This window comes from Aedes albopictus, chromosome 3 (genome assembly GCF_035046485.1).
Source record: "Aedes albopictus strain Foshan chromosome 3, AalbF5, whole genome shotgun sequence".
Classification (NCBI taxonomy): Eukaryota; Metazoa; Arthropoda; class Insecta; order Diptera; family Culicidae; genus Aedes; species Aedes albopictus.
This window is the reverse complement of record NC_085138.1, coordinates 442,485,492-442,500,115: the sequence shown is the minus strand read 5'-3', so window position 1 is coordinate 442,500,115 and position 14,624 is coordinate 442,485,492. Positions and strand designations below refer to the sequence as shown.

The following is a 14,624-nucleotide window of genomic DNA, read 5'->3' as shown; positions in this document are numbered from 1 at the left end:
TTATAAAATATAAATTTTATTTTAATTCTTTGTTTGCGCAAGAATCCCGAAGTCTAATTTTCCAACGTCGGAGATATCTCCGCCAATACTTCACCGATTCCTCTGAAAATGTTATGGTATCATCTGCACATAATATACTGTTATTGGTGTAGTAGGCTTATGTTCTGTACTGGATCATAGTAGACTAAGGCAATGGAATAATAAAGACTTGTCACTTGTATTATACCACCGAAGTGATCAGACGGAACTTATTCAGCATTATCACATTGGCGGACAAGGTAAATTTTCTGTCGGGAGAAAACGGCTGGCAAGCATCTGAACCTGGAAGCCTGAAATCTGCTGCGGAGAATTAAGTAGCTGTTCAAGATCTTATTATCAAACCCGTTGAAGAAAATGGCTACGGTAATTATAATTGTGTATATTTTTATTGCCTTTTCGTGTCAACCACTACCACTGAAATTTTCCAAACATAAAAAAAAACCAGGATGACGTAGGGAAGTTGATTCCAGTCCGTGAACCTGATACGTTAGCGCAGGGAATGTTGAATTCCAGACCGCATTAAAGAAAAAAAAAACCCAGGATAACGTAGGGAATGCAGAATTCCAGCCCGTACACCTGGTAATCTCGCGCAGGGAATGTTGAATTCCAGTCCGCATATAAAACCCAGGATAACGTAGGGAATGTAGAATTCCAGTCCGTACACCTGGTAATCTAGCGTAGGGAATGTCGAATTCCAGCCCGCAATTGAAACCCAAGATTACGAAGGGAATGAAAATTCCAGTCCGTATACTTGGTACACATTCGAAAAAATCATAAATTTCAGTTATTTGCCATGTAAGTGAAAATTTTTGTTTGGGAATTTTCACTGGTTACCCTAGTAACAGTTGACACGAAATTGTGACTTGCAGAAAAAAAAAACCAGTGGTCACTTGATCAAGTTTGAAATTGATTTTCAGCTCCATTTCAACATAACCCCTTTCGTGGAACATGGTGATGGTCCAACGTCTATCAGGTGGGAAAGCTGGAGAGACCAGTTCGTATCGTACTTGGCATTGAAGGGAGTTGATGACCATGGTGAAATGTATCGCGCACTAATGTGTTTCGGCGGATCCGATGTAAGGAAGATTGCCCAAAACGTCGGTATTGATGCAAGCTGTGTACTTGACAACCCGTACCGGGCGGCAATGGAGATGCTGGACAATTACTATGCCCCTCGTATGTCACTGCGTTACGAAAGGTTCAAGTTTCGACAACTCCAATTCAACCCCCACGAGACGTTGGATCAGTTCACGTTGCGTTTGCGGTCCCAGGCGTCGCTGTGTGGTTTCGGCGATCAAATCGAAGAAATGATGATGGATCAAATCGTGTTTGCTACAAAGGAAGATGACAAGCTAAGGGCTAAATATCTCGAGGCAGACACGTCACTGGATGAAACGTTGAAGATGGGTCGGACCTATGAATCTGTAAAGCTGCAAGTTCGTGAATTCCGTGGGATGCTGGCGAAACCCGCTCCGGTTGAGGAAGATAATGTTGTTGAACGTCAGAAGTATCAGAAGCTATGTGGAAGATGTGTCGGAAATCATGGTGAGAAAAACCGGTGCCCAGCGCGCGATTCGCAGTGTAATTTGTGCAGATTACCAGGGCATTACGCTCGATGCTGTCGTCGGTCAAGAAAGTTTGCGAAACATCCCGATCGGAAGTTTAAGAAGTCGGATGACGGTTCACTGGATTCCAGCCGAAAACTTAAGTTTGTTCGTGAGATAGATGACGTTACCAATAACGTGGAAGTGCGCGAGTTGTTCCATCTTAACGGAAAGCGGCGGGTGACTGGTACCGTTGGCGGCGTTAACGTTTGTTTTGTGGTGGACACCGGTGCTGATGAAGATGTGCTGAGCGAGGACGATTGGAAGATGTTGAAACGGACTGGTTTTGCTGCATATGGCGTACGTAAGGGTAGCAACAAAATTTTCCAAGCTTATGGGAGTCAAAAGCCTTTGACGGTCCTGGGTGAAGTCGAAGCTGAAATCAAGATTGGTTCCAAAAGCTGCATTACTACCCTTCACGTAATTCAAAATAGAAAATGCTCGTTATTGAGTGGTAAATCGGCAGAAATGCTTGGTGTTGTCAAGTTCCTTCACGCCTTGTCCTCTGTTGAGTTGCCCTACATCAAAGGTAAGACACAACTTTAATTACTATTAGATTTGAATGGACTAAAATATAAAATTTAATGCTCAGATATGTGTGCTTCGATCAAATTAGACCGAACGGTTACTCCAGTAAGGCAAGCATACAGGCGTATACCGATTCCGCTGGAAGAGATTACTCTTCTTAAGTTGAAGGAGTTAGAACGTCAGGGAATTATTGAAAGGGTCCATGAAGCTTCAGAGTGGGTATCCCCTATGCTGGTAAAAAGAAAAAGTTCAGATGATGTCAGAATAATAATTGATTTACGTGAAGCAAATAAAGCTGTTATCAGAGAGGTTCACCCACTACCCACAATGGAGCAGATGATCAGCAAGCTCAGAGGAAGTACAATTTTCACTAAGCTTGATGTTAAACAAGCGTTCCATCAATTACTACTCAGAGACGATTGCCGTTACATCACAACCTTTATTTCTCCTCTTGGGCTGATGAGATATAAAAGACTCGTATTTGGATTATCGGCTGCCCCAGAGTTCTTCCAAAAATGTATGGAAACGATCCTCGGCGATTTCCCTTGGTTGATCGTCTTTATAGATGATATTTTAATTTTTGCTCCTAATATTGATATTCTGAAGGTATAATTCATGCTAAAATATTGTTCAATATTTTTAAACATTATCACTATTGCAGTTTCGTACTGAACTTGTTCGTAGTCGCCTGCGGGAGAGAAATGTGACGTTAAACGAAGCCAAAACGGTTGAAAATGTCAGCCAATTAGAATTTCTGGGATATCATTTATCAGCTGAGGGAGTAAAGGTGTCAGATGAGAAACTTGCGGCAATAACGAAATTTCAACAACCGAAAACATCAGAGGAACTTAGAAGCTTTCTGGGCTTAGTTACATTTGTAAGCCGCTACATACCTGACTTGTCCACCACTGCACAACCGCTTAATTATCCTACGAGGAAAGGCACACTATTTCTCTGGAAAGAAGAGCATCAGCGAGCCTTTCAAGCTCTAAAATCAAGTTTAGCTAAAAATGAAACATTGGCATTTATCGACCCAGATTTGGAAACATTTTTAGTAGCAGATGCCAGTCCGGTCGGTCTTGTAGCCGTACTTTTCCAAAAATCCAAACAAGGCGTATATAAAGTCATAAGTTATGCTTCGAAATCACTATCGGAAGTAGAAAGACGTTACGCACAAACCGAACGTGAAGCATTGGCCTTAGTTTGGGCGCCAGAGAAATTTCATTATTACCTGTACGGCAAATTCTTTTGGCTAATTACTGACCACAAACCACTAGTCTCTATTTTCGGAGATCACGCAAAGCCATGTGCAAGGATTGAAAGGTGGAAACTTCGATTAATGGCTTATGATTATAAGGTCATATATCGTCCAGGAAAATCGAATGTTGCTGATCCATTTTCAAGGCTATGTGACGAAAAAGGTTCCAATGTGGAAAGCTTTGACGAAGAAAGTGAAAGGATTATTTGTCAGGTATCAACGGATTCATGCCCTGTAGCTATTTCAATCTCGGAAATCAGAGAAGCGAGCAAGAAAGACATTGAAATAAGTGATTTAATAAAATGGTTACCGTATCCAGTTAAACGATGGCCAAAAACTTTGTGTCAGTATAAAAAGGTTGTCAACGATCTATCGACAGACGGTGAAATTTTACTAAAAGGTCACAAAATTGTCATTCCACGAATTCTGCAACATCAAGTACTGCAACTTGCTCACGAACCACACTTGGGGATCGAAGCCATGAAGAAACGTCTTAGAGAAAAAGTGTGGTGAGTCCGAATCGATGCGATGGTCAAGAAGTAGAGCCCATGCGAAGAACAGAAATTCCGGAAGGACCTTGGCGTAAACTGGCACTAGATTTCACCGAAGTGGCTAATGGCGTACATCTATTAGTGTTGGTAGATTACTACTCGCGATATCCTGAAGTGGAAATCATGACTTCGACAACAGCCAAATCAACAATTTTCAAACTGAAAATGATTTTCACTAGATTTGGATATCCCGAACAAATTGTTTGCGATAATGGTCCCCCATTTTGTTCGGAGGATTTCATTAACTTTTGTAAGTTGCATGCAGTTACTATCATTCACTCCGTGCCGTATGCGCCGTTTCAGAATAGACTTGTTGAAAGGTATAACAGGTCGCTATTGAAAACGATAAGAATAAGTACTGCAATGGGTCGAGACTGGACCGAATCGTTGCAGTTCCCAACATACATTTTCAGCGCTATACGCTTCAGTCATTGGCTTTCTGGTGTGTAATCATCGAATTGCATAGCAGTCAATGCTGAATAAAAGGGAAGCTAGTCAAATATAAACCATTCTACTTGAAAGCAACAACAGCTGAGCCGAGTGCATTGCCGGCGCGCATCCGAGTTGGTCTCTTGGAATGCAGACTTGCCGGTGAAAAATATTTCTACGCGAGTAGGAGGCGAACCATGGTTTATTGCCAAACAATTTGTATGTAAGATTAAAGACGTGCATTATGAAGTTGAAATATCATAACAGTACGTTATATTAGGGGGATTCACTTAACTACGTAAACTGATTGAACGTCGCGTTCACCAAGGCAATCTTTGATTATTTCATTCGCAAAATCATGAAACATTTCAAATAAGCAGAAAATCATGGCTTACGTAGCCAATTAATCTGTTTAGTGAGTACCCCTATTGTATTTATGCAATTCAGTATCATAATTTACATTTTATCTAACTCATTTTGGTATCATAATGGCTATTTTTTCTGAACTGGTTCATTATGCAACTGAAATGAGTTGCATAATGAAAAATAGTTGTATAATGTTCATAATGCAACTCATTTGAGTTGCATTATGAATATTATGCAACTCAAATGAGTTGCATTATGAAAAAATCATTGCATAAAATTTTTTATGCAATTCAGTATCATAATTTACGTTTTATATAACTCATTTTGGTATCATAATGGCCAATTTTTCCGAACTGGCACATTATGCAACTGAAATGAGTTGCATAATGAAAAATAGTTGTATAATGTTCATAATGCAACTCATTTGAGTTGCATTATGAATATTATGCAACCCAAATGGGTTGCATTATGAAAAAATCATTGCATAAAATTTTGTATGGAACTCGTTGCAAAATTCGATTTTTTCAGCACTCTTCGTATTTATCCAACTCGGCAAGCCTCGTTGGATAAATGTACGACTCGTGCTGAAAAAATCAACTTTTTGCAACTCGTTACATAAATAACTAGTATGGAACTCGTTGCAAAACTCGATTTTTTCAGCACTCTTCGTATTTATCCAACTCGGCAAGCCTCGTTGGATAAATGTACGACTCGTGCTGAAAAAATCAACTTTTTGCAACTCGTTACATAAACAACTATTGAGACGTTTTGGGATAGTTTGTAAAATTTATTATTTCGTTGCAGTTATAATAAAAGGTATATTTTTTTAATCAAATCATTTTTTTTTACAAAACAATAATTCTGTTGAAGCTGTTATTGTAACACTACAGGGGATGTCTGTGCCCGGACTAAGGTTCAAATCAACAAATTCGGAATATCCAAATGTGACAGATGCCCGATTCTCTTCAAGAAGGCATTCACTTCACACGCGTAAGAGAATCCTTCCGCAAGATTCTTTCTGTCCCAATTAATCCAGCTAACCTTGTCTCCGATGTCCTCACAGAACATGTATTCATCCTGAATCCGTTGCATCGAAGTAATATGGATGTCATTCACCCCGATCAGCACAATGCCCGCATTGTTTCGCTCATCGTGCAAAATTTTATAGTAGATCTTTGGTGCCGGTAGACGTCGAGTTCCATTAGGGTTGAAGTCCAGGAAAATCGGTTGCTGATCTCCATTGGCATCAGTTTGTGTGTGTGCTCCGTATGTTCCTCCATATACGGTGACATGGATATTTCGAGCGGCCACGAAATTACGAGCACTGATCTCTATACGCAGCCAATTTCCATCGTTGAAGTTCTGCCATTGAGGGGCAACACACAAGAACCAAAAAGTGGCATTCTGTTGAGTACCGTAGATAAAATCTGTTCTTGCTGCGATGTGTCCACGTGCCATGAAAATTCCAGATGCAACGTCCCTAACTAGATCATCGGCGATCGCTTGGGAACCCAAAACAGTGGCCAACGTCTGTCGTTGTCGGTTTACAGTGTACAAATTGTCTATATTGATACCTGGGTAGAAATTGCCTTGATGCCATGGCGGCCTAGGAACGCCTTGTTGGAATCCAGCGGCTGCAAAGCAAGTACCGTACAACTACCTAACTCGGTTTTCAGAAATCAATCACTTGTCACTGGGGCTGCCTTTACTGCACTCTATTCCAACTCCGGGAGATTTCCCGAAAGATGTGAAAACTTGAACAAATCGAATAGGAGTCTCCACTAACAAAACAGCTGCTACTAGTTCATAATACTGACAATTTCACAAACCAGCAGCGCCCTGAAAAGGGCACTGTAATAACGCATAAAGCGAAAGAGAGCCTAAAGCTCTTTACCACAGCGGGTTAAGAACAACAGAATATCCTGAAGATTCAGGTTTCTGAAGTCAGTTTCACTTAATAAGTGTTTACCGAATACTCGGAAACGCAGTTGCGCGAAAACTGGACAGTTACATATCAAATGATACGAAGTTCCATAATCGGATTCACAGCTATCACAGGCAAATGAATCAGCTTGCTGAATATTCGCCATGTGATAGCTGAGTCGGCAGTGGCCAGTCAATGCTTTGACCAGCATGCTGCAATTCTGCTTAGACAGTTTAGTTAGATACTTCGCCACCCGTAGAGATGGCTCAGCACTATACAATTTGGTTTGACGACATGACTCCAAACTATTCCAATATTGTCTGTGTTGAGTGACAGCCCAGGTGTGAATCTGAAGCTTAATCCAACACTTCGATATCGGAATAGCTGGCTCAGGGCCAATGAAGTCATGTGATGCTCCAGAGCGAGCTAACTCATCAGCCAATTCATTTCCAGCGATGGAAGAATGACCAGGTACCCATAGAAGGTGAACAGCGTTTGCTGAATTCAGCTCCTCGATTTGAGTTCGACAAGCGATAACTATCTTCGACCTGGAGTTGGCCGAAGCAAGTGCTTTAATAGCAGCCTGGCTATCTGAACAGAAATATATTACTTTGCCCGTTACGTGCTGCTGAAGTGCTGATTGCACTCCGCACATAAGAGCAAAGATTTCGGCCTGAAAAACGGTGCAGTGTCTACCAAGTGAGTAAGACTGATACAGCCTTAGCTCACGAGAAGAAACACCAGCAGCTGCTCGACCTTCGAGAAGGGAGCCATCAGTGTAACATACGATGCCGTCTGAAATACTTCTTTCCAGATAACCAGATGTCCACTCTTCCCGGGAAGGGAATTTCGTGGAAAATGTCCTATATGGAAAATTACAAGCCATTGTAAGATCACTTGGAGCAAGAACAATTTTGTCCCAATTCACCAAAAGTGAAAACAACGAGGTGTGTGTTGATGTGCGGTTCACAGGAGTTTCCTCTAGTAGACCGAGTACCCGTAACCGGTAAGTGCAAGAAAGTGCTTCTTGTTTGAGATGAATGTGTAGTGGGCAACTTCAAAGAGAACTTCGAGCGTTGCCGTGGGTGTTGAAGAGAACGCTCCGGACATCGCCATTAAGCACATCCTTTGGAGATGGCCTAATTTTGATTGGACCGTTCTCACTTCACCCTTTTGCCACCACACAAGACATCCATAAGCCAATATTGGCCGAACCACAGTTGTGTAAATCCATTTGATATACTTGGGTTTTAGACCCCAAGTTGTACCAAAAGTACGCCGGCATTGCCCGAAGGCCATACAAGCTTTCTTGATTCTGAACTCAATGTGAGGAGTCCAGGAAAGCTTGGAATCAAGAATGACTCCAACGTACTTTACCTGTTCAGTCACATCGATTTCAGATTCAAAGAGACGTAAAGGTCGAACGCCATTACGGTTTCGCCTTTCCGTGAAAAGAACAATAGATGTTTACTCGGATTAACCGAAAGGCCATATTGGCGACACTAACCCTCAACTACCTGAAGGGCGTTTTGCATCAGGTCGAAAAGGGTGCTGATGCACATACCAACTAACAATGTTAGGTAGTCGTCGGCAAAACCATAAGTAGGAAAACCGCTATTATTGAGTTGCCTCAATAGCGTATCTGCTACGAGATTCCACAAAGCGGTGATAAGACTCCCCCTTGGGGGCATCCACAAACACTCAATTTCCTAATCCCTGCTAGACGCAATGTCGAGAAGAGATATCGGTTTTTGAGCATTTGGTGAATCCAATTGGAAATCATTGGAGATATACCATGACTCCGTGCGGCTTCCAATATGGCATCGAAAGGCACGTTGTCAAAGGCACCCTCGATATCTAAGAAAACACCCAAACAAGATTGCTTTTGAGCGAATGCTTTCTCGATATCGTAAACAACCTTGTGTAAAAGAGTCACAGTGGACTTACCAGATTGGTAGGCATGTTGGTTCACATGAAGAGGCACGTTGGCCAGATGAACATCACGGATGTGATGATCCACAATGCGTTCTAAGCATTTCAGAAGAAAAGAGGTCAAACTGATAGGTCTGAAACTCTTTGCTTCTTCATACGATGCACGACCCACTTTTGGAATAAACTTTAAAGTAATATCCCGCCAGGATTTGGGAATATACCCTGTAGCAAAACTGCAAACAAGTAGTTTTTTTCAAAACATGTTTGAAATAATCAAATCCCTTCTGAAGCAAAATAGGATGAATCCCATCTGCCCCAGGAGATTTGAAAGGAGCAAAGCTATTAAGAGCCCACTCAATCGATTCTATAGTTACAATACTCCGAGCCGAAGCTAAAGAATCATAACTACAAGAAAAGACATCAGGTTCATCCGAAGATGTAATATCCACACATCCAGGGAAGTGTGTGCTGAATAAGCATTCCAGAACTTCCTCATCAGAGGAAGTCAGATCGCCATTTGGCAAACGAAGTTCGTTCACCCGGAAATCCTTAGATTTCGCAAAGATTTTGTTTAACCGACTGACTTCACTCAAGCTGGAAACATTTGTACAAAGGTTTTTCCAGCCGGATCGTTCAGCAGACCGGAGAGCTTTCCTGTAGGCCTTGCGAGCCGACCTGAAAGCCTCCGAACCAGCCGAACGTCGTCTGTTCCAACTCTTTCTACATTGTTTCCTGAGTTTCGCCAGATCAGAGTTCCACCAAGGGGTTCCTCTTGTGATCTTCACAGACCGTAGAGGGCATGCTTCTTCAAAAGCTTCCATGATGAAGGTCGTTGTAGTATCAACGGCATCATCTAAATCACTTGGAGTGTCAATGGATGGTGAATATCCATGAAATTTGGCTGCAACCAAATCAGTATAAAGATCCCAATTTGTTGACCGAGGATTCCTGAAACGCAATGTTTGCGAAGTAACATTTAAATGTTCAAAAAAGATGTAGCGATGGTCAGATAAAGATTCTTCATCTGACACATGCCAATTGGTCAGCTCGTGACTAATTCTGCTAGAGCAAAGCGTTATATCTAACACTTCCTCTCTAGCAGATACCATGAAGGTTGGGCGGTTGCCTATGTTAAGTAATGCAAGATCTGTACTACTTAAGTACTCCATCAAACTGGAGCCTCTCAAGTTAATGTCTGAGCTGCCCCAGATGATATGGTGAGCATTAGCATCACTGCCAACAATTAGCGGAAGGCCTTTTGAAGTGCAGTATGCGATGACTTGTTTGAAAGCATCCGTAGGGGATGGTTCATCATGCGGAAAATACACAGAACAATAGACGTATTTCCTGTTGAGGTTTCCAACAGATACATCAATTGTGATAGCACATACATCTCTGGTGGTTAGTTCAGAGATGAGTGTAGCAACTATTGCGTTGTTGACAAGCACAGAGGCTCGAGGCATGACACGCGAGTTTGCCATTTCATGTTTACTGAAAGTGGCAAACACCGGGTTCACAAGGTTCCCTAGATAGAAATTTCCCTTACGAAAGTAAGGTTCTTGTACCAAGGCCACTTGGGCTGTACCATTTTGCATAAGTCTGCAAATATTGATCGTTGCTGTTCTTTTATGCTGAAGATTGATCTGAGCTATCTTAACCGTAGCCACTACCCAAACTAGGTAAGATTAAACTCTTCGCAACAACAGCACAACAAAGAACAGCAACGATAAAACCAAATCGGTATCGATTAGAAAACGCCAAAGGCGAGGATACACAGAATACACTGTGTAAATCGCATAATGCGAAACCATATAGGTGAAAATTTAAACTAATTAACAACATCTTCATAATCCCGCCCTTATTTAGCCTCAAGTGAGACTAAAGAAGGGCAGCTGATTGTCTCGGAGAAACACAAGGTCCACTGCACAATTGCTCCGGTTAGCGCAGTAAGGGCTACATACTGTGGAGGGCGCCCTGGTACTCCACAGGCTCCGTTAGCGGTTAGGTTTTTATTAGACCCCCCTAGCCATTCATTCCTAGGCACGGTAAGCATAAAGCCGCATCACACCATGAATTAGGGGTCACCTGTTGGTGGATTCTTACCACCGGAACAGGCGGTCCGTAGTGTTATTCTTAGCCAATTGAGACAATCGCTACCGACACTACACAGCTATCTAGGCTGATCGAGAAAAGAAGTTAATATTGATGATCAACTTCATACGGACTCGAACAGCCGAGAAAAGGACTTGGTGGCATAGAAGCTGCTCGCACAGCATATAAATGTGGAATAAGTTCGCCAGATTCATTGGTATAGGGCTTGCATAGAAGCTTCCGTCCATGTAGAACACAGTAACTCAGCATGAAGCCGAATTGAGGACACTTCGTTGACGTTTAAATTCACAATAAATGTTAGTTGGGTTACGATTTTGACGGGCTTTTGAAAACTTTCAATTGTGGGGTTTTAAAAACTTTCAATTTAGGGAATTTGAACCATCTCGGCAAGGGTCCTATTTTGGGCACTTTTCTGCTATAACTCAGCCAATTTTGAATTAATTGACACAATTTTTGGAGCGCGATGAGATACGTATAGTATCTAGCCGTGTACAAAATTTCAAGACAATTGGTTTGGAATTTACTGAGTTATAGCGGAGTGTGCCCAAAATATCGGCCACTGCCCAAGTGCTTCGCTACCCTATATGGAAAAATCGGATTTATGGAAAATTTTGACTTTTTTTGTGGAAAAAGTAGTTATTTTTCGCAATTTTTCATTTTTGTTTGAGGAAACACCGACATTTTTATTGCTTGAAAAAGAAACATTTATGGGAAATTTTGATTAATTTATGCACTTTTTGATTTTTATATGGAACTTGTGTAGTTTATTGTTGCCCCTAGCCCTACTTCTTTTTTGGCAATTTCTGCTTTTGTTATGGAAAATGATCACATTTTTATGAGTCGTTTATATTGTCCAACTAATCATCGTTTCCCAGACCTCAGCAATCGCATGGACGTGGCCAGGACAGGACTCGACTTGGACTTCGTCTTGGAAGATTGCTTCAGTCTTGTCGAGAAGTCAAAGATACGTCTCATATCTTTATGCTTTGGTACTGACGGGAAGGAGGCAATCCTCATAACAGCGATCTAGGACTGTACTACCTACAAAATTAGTTCGACTTGATTAATGCAAATGTTTACTCTTTCAGTAATAACAAGGTAAATGATTAAACAAAATCTATGACAATTTCTCATACGCTTCCATCAAACCCCATCCAATTTCCAACTCCAGATATCTATGAAGTGGCCCAAGTTCTTGGACAGATTCTGAGAAGATATCTAATCAACATTTCCTCCCCATCTCCACTCATCGTAAGAACCTGGCTAGGTGTCGAACAAAGAGTTCGTCAAGTGAAAGCTCACAGGCAGCTTTTCTAGAGCATTAAACGTCTCTATCGACAGCCAAATTCTAAATGATCCTAAAAACTAAAGGTGAGATGTAAATGATTGTAATGTCCATTGAAAAAATCCATGTAATGTTCCTATAATGATCATTATGCAAATGAAACCTCAAAATAGCATAACAATTAATTACATATTACAAATAGAGTTTAACGCTGCCTCAGGCTACAGAGTATGCAAAATTAATGAATCCACAACTACAGTTTAATTGACTTCGAAAACGAAAACAAACTACCGAATTGATCTCACCACGATCAATTAAAGAAACACAAAACAAACAAACAGATCGTAAATCAACACTTACCAGTAGTAAAAAAAGTTGTTCAACGCTTCGTTCTGCACGCTGACCGGATCGGTGATTTTCAGGTCCGGGAAATGTGCAATCTGCGGCCCGAGGGAATCCACTGACATTGGGAGTGACGAGGGGTCGCTCTCGGTTTCAGTTTCGGTTTCATCTGCGATACCGCTGTCGTCCTCGGTGTCGCTTGTATCGTCCGTATCCTCGGGCAGATGTGCCAAGAAACTCGGTATTTGATGGTTGAAGAAACTCATTTTTTTTACTCTCTGTCTCGCTCGCTTCAAGATGATCTTCTCGCACTACTATTTTCAACCTGAGACGGGTCGGATCAACTAGTTTTATGCAATCTCTGGTTCACTATTCTTCACTGACACACTTTTACACGGCTTCGTTTACAGCAGGAGATTTGACTTTACCGCATCACTATTACAGCAGCAGACATGTTGTTCTACAAACATAACACTGAAATTCACTGATCTACTGAATTAATTTTCTACTCGGGGTGTTCTTTCGCCGAATCAATGGAGTCTCATGGTACCGAATCAATCGCACGCGTTGCCAATTTGCTCGATGATAATAATGATAATTAGTCACGCCCAGGAAACACCTGCAATTTTTCAGGATGTTCGTTAGAGACTAAACTCTTTCGTGCTACTTTTGGCCCGACCGAATCAATACGTGCCACACAGACTCGCACGATAAGTGGTGGGCAGTAAAATTTTTAGCCAAAATTTGCGCGCTTTCACTCATCGCTGCTGGCTAACCAAGATCGGCGGGGATTGGAGGAGCTACAACACACAACGAGGGGGATCAGTGTCATTGACGTCGGTCGGTTCCTCCCAAACCAACAACAGCCCGAAACGAATTTTACCGAGCTCCGATTTACGCAAACCAAATAAACACCCCGAACAGTCAGCTGACTCATTTGGGTGGCAAAACAACCTCTGGTTACTGTAGTCTGCGCCGCAATGGTTGGAGAACCAAATTGGCCAAGATTAAAACAAACAAATCCGTATGCTGCCATACATCGTCGTCAGCGGAAAACGGTGGAAAATTGGAAAAGCTAAATCCGCACGATGCGGTTTTTCTCTCAGCGCACAGCGCAGTCAGTGTGGGTAGCGGCGATGACTGTGACCTTGTAGAATCCGTCAGTCTCGCGTCTCGGTGTATAGATGTGCGAGACACGCTCGAGTTTTCCATCTTTCAGCGAAAACCGTCCTCGGCTTAAGTTGAAAGATGTGTCGCGTCACGTCGCCGACGATGGGAGAAATTGTCGTCTACAACTACGTTGGGGGCCTTCCGCAGCTTAGTTGGTACATATATGCAGAAACACCGAGATACACATGGTAATTCATCATTTTCTTTGTTTCCTTTAAAAAAAACCAACTTTCATATTTTAATTTCAACAAAGACTGATCTCAAGCTAAATCAAGTGTTTAGAGATGCCAAGATAAGATATCAAAAGTAGAAGAACGTTCCAGCTGGGATGTTATATCAGGAATGAGACGAAATCTAAATTAGATTGTTATCTAGACGAATTTTTGTCAAACAGCGTGGATCTTGAGAGAAAGTTCAAGTTTACCACTCAAGCTAAGACGACAGGTTGAAGCAAACCTTTGATGTGTGAGGAAAGCACCTGCCATTTTATAATAGGTAGTACGAAGCATGCGATCCATGACCTGAAATTTGAACTTATTTTCTATGTGAAGAAAAGGCAATGTTTCTAAACTTACAAATGAGCAATACGTTGTCATTGGTTTTACAAACTGATGATGATATCTTCGAATGAGTGTAATCAGTTTTGTACCTTTTGATTCCGCTCTATGTTGCTTATCTTTTGACAGATACGCGTGTTTCGACTACGACTTGTAATCTTCCTCAGTGTCAGTTATATCAGATGACCTGAGGAAGATTCAAGCAAATATTAGAATTAATCCCTTTTGATTGATTTATGGACTGCAAGTAATGTGAGACAAATTTCCCGATTATCAGGGACATCTGAGATCACCTCTTATATTTTTTAAAATCATTGCCTTTAGTTAAACCATTAGAAAATCAAACCATCCATCTCATCTTCAGAATAGTTAAGATGATCCAGGAAGCCTCTAAAATGTATATACAAGCATCACGTAATACAACTGTTCTTCTATGGCTAATAAAATGCATTATACTGAGTTTGAAGTGTAACCAATGATTTGTTATGATTGTAGATCTGGAGTCCTTAACTAGATAAGTGATACAT

At 41.5% G+C, this 14,624-nt stretch overlaps 1 protein-coding gene across 1 annotated transcript; it reads right to left on the bottom strand.

Moving 5' to 3' along the window:
- Positions 1-5,536: 5,536 nt before the first annotated feature.
- Positions 5,537-12,636, bottom strand: LOC134283955 (uncharacterized). Its single transcript, XM_062858352.1, has 3 exons — positions 12,389-12,636; positions 6,589-6,614; positions 5,537-6,409 (listed from the first exon to the last, which is right to left on the bottom strand). Exons 1-3 carry the CDS (start codon positions 12,634-12,636, stop codon positions 5,691-5,693), a joined length of 993 nt encoding a protein of 330 aa, XP_062714336.1. The 3' UTR covers positions 5,537-5,690.
- Between the last annotated feature and the right edge of the window lie 1,988 nt (positions 12,637-14,624).

Excerpts from the sequence above, each read along its gene's own strand:
- LOC134283955 (XM_062858352.1), bottom strand. The coding sequence starts at position 12,636 with ATGAGTTTCTTCAACCATCAAATACCGAGTTTCTTGGCACATCTGCCC. Across the intron at positions 6,615-12,388 it reads AACAACTTTTTTTACTACTG|GGCGCTGCTGGTTTGTGAAA; the intron begins GTAAGTGTTGAT and ends TGCCCTTTTCAG. Across the intron at positions 6,410-6,588 it reads GCTGGTTTGTGAAATTGTCA|CCGCTGGATTCCAACAAGGC; the intron begins GTATTATGAACT and ends CTTGCTTTGCAG.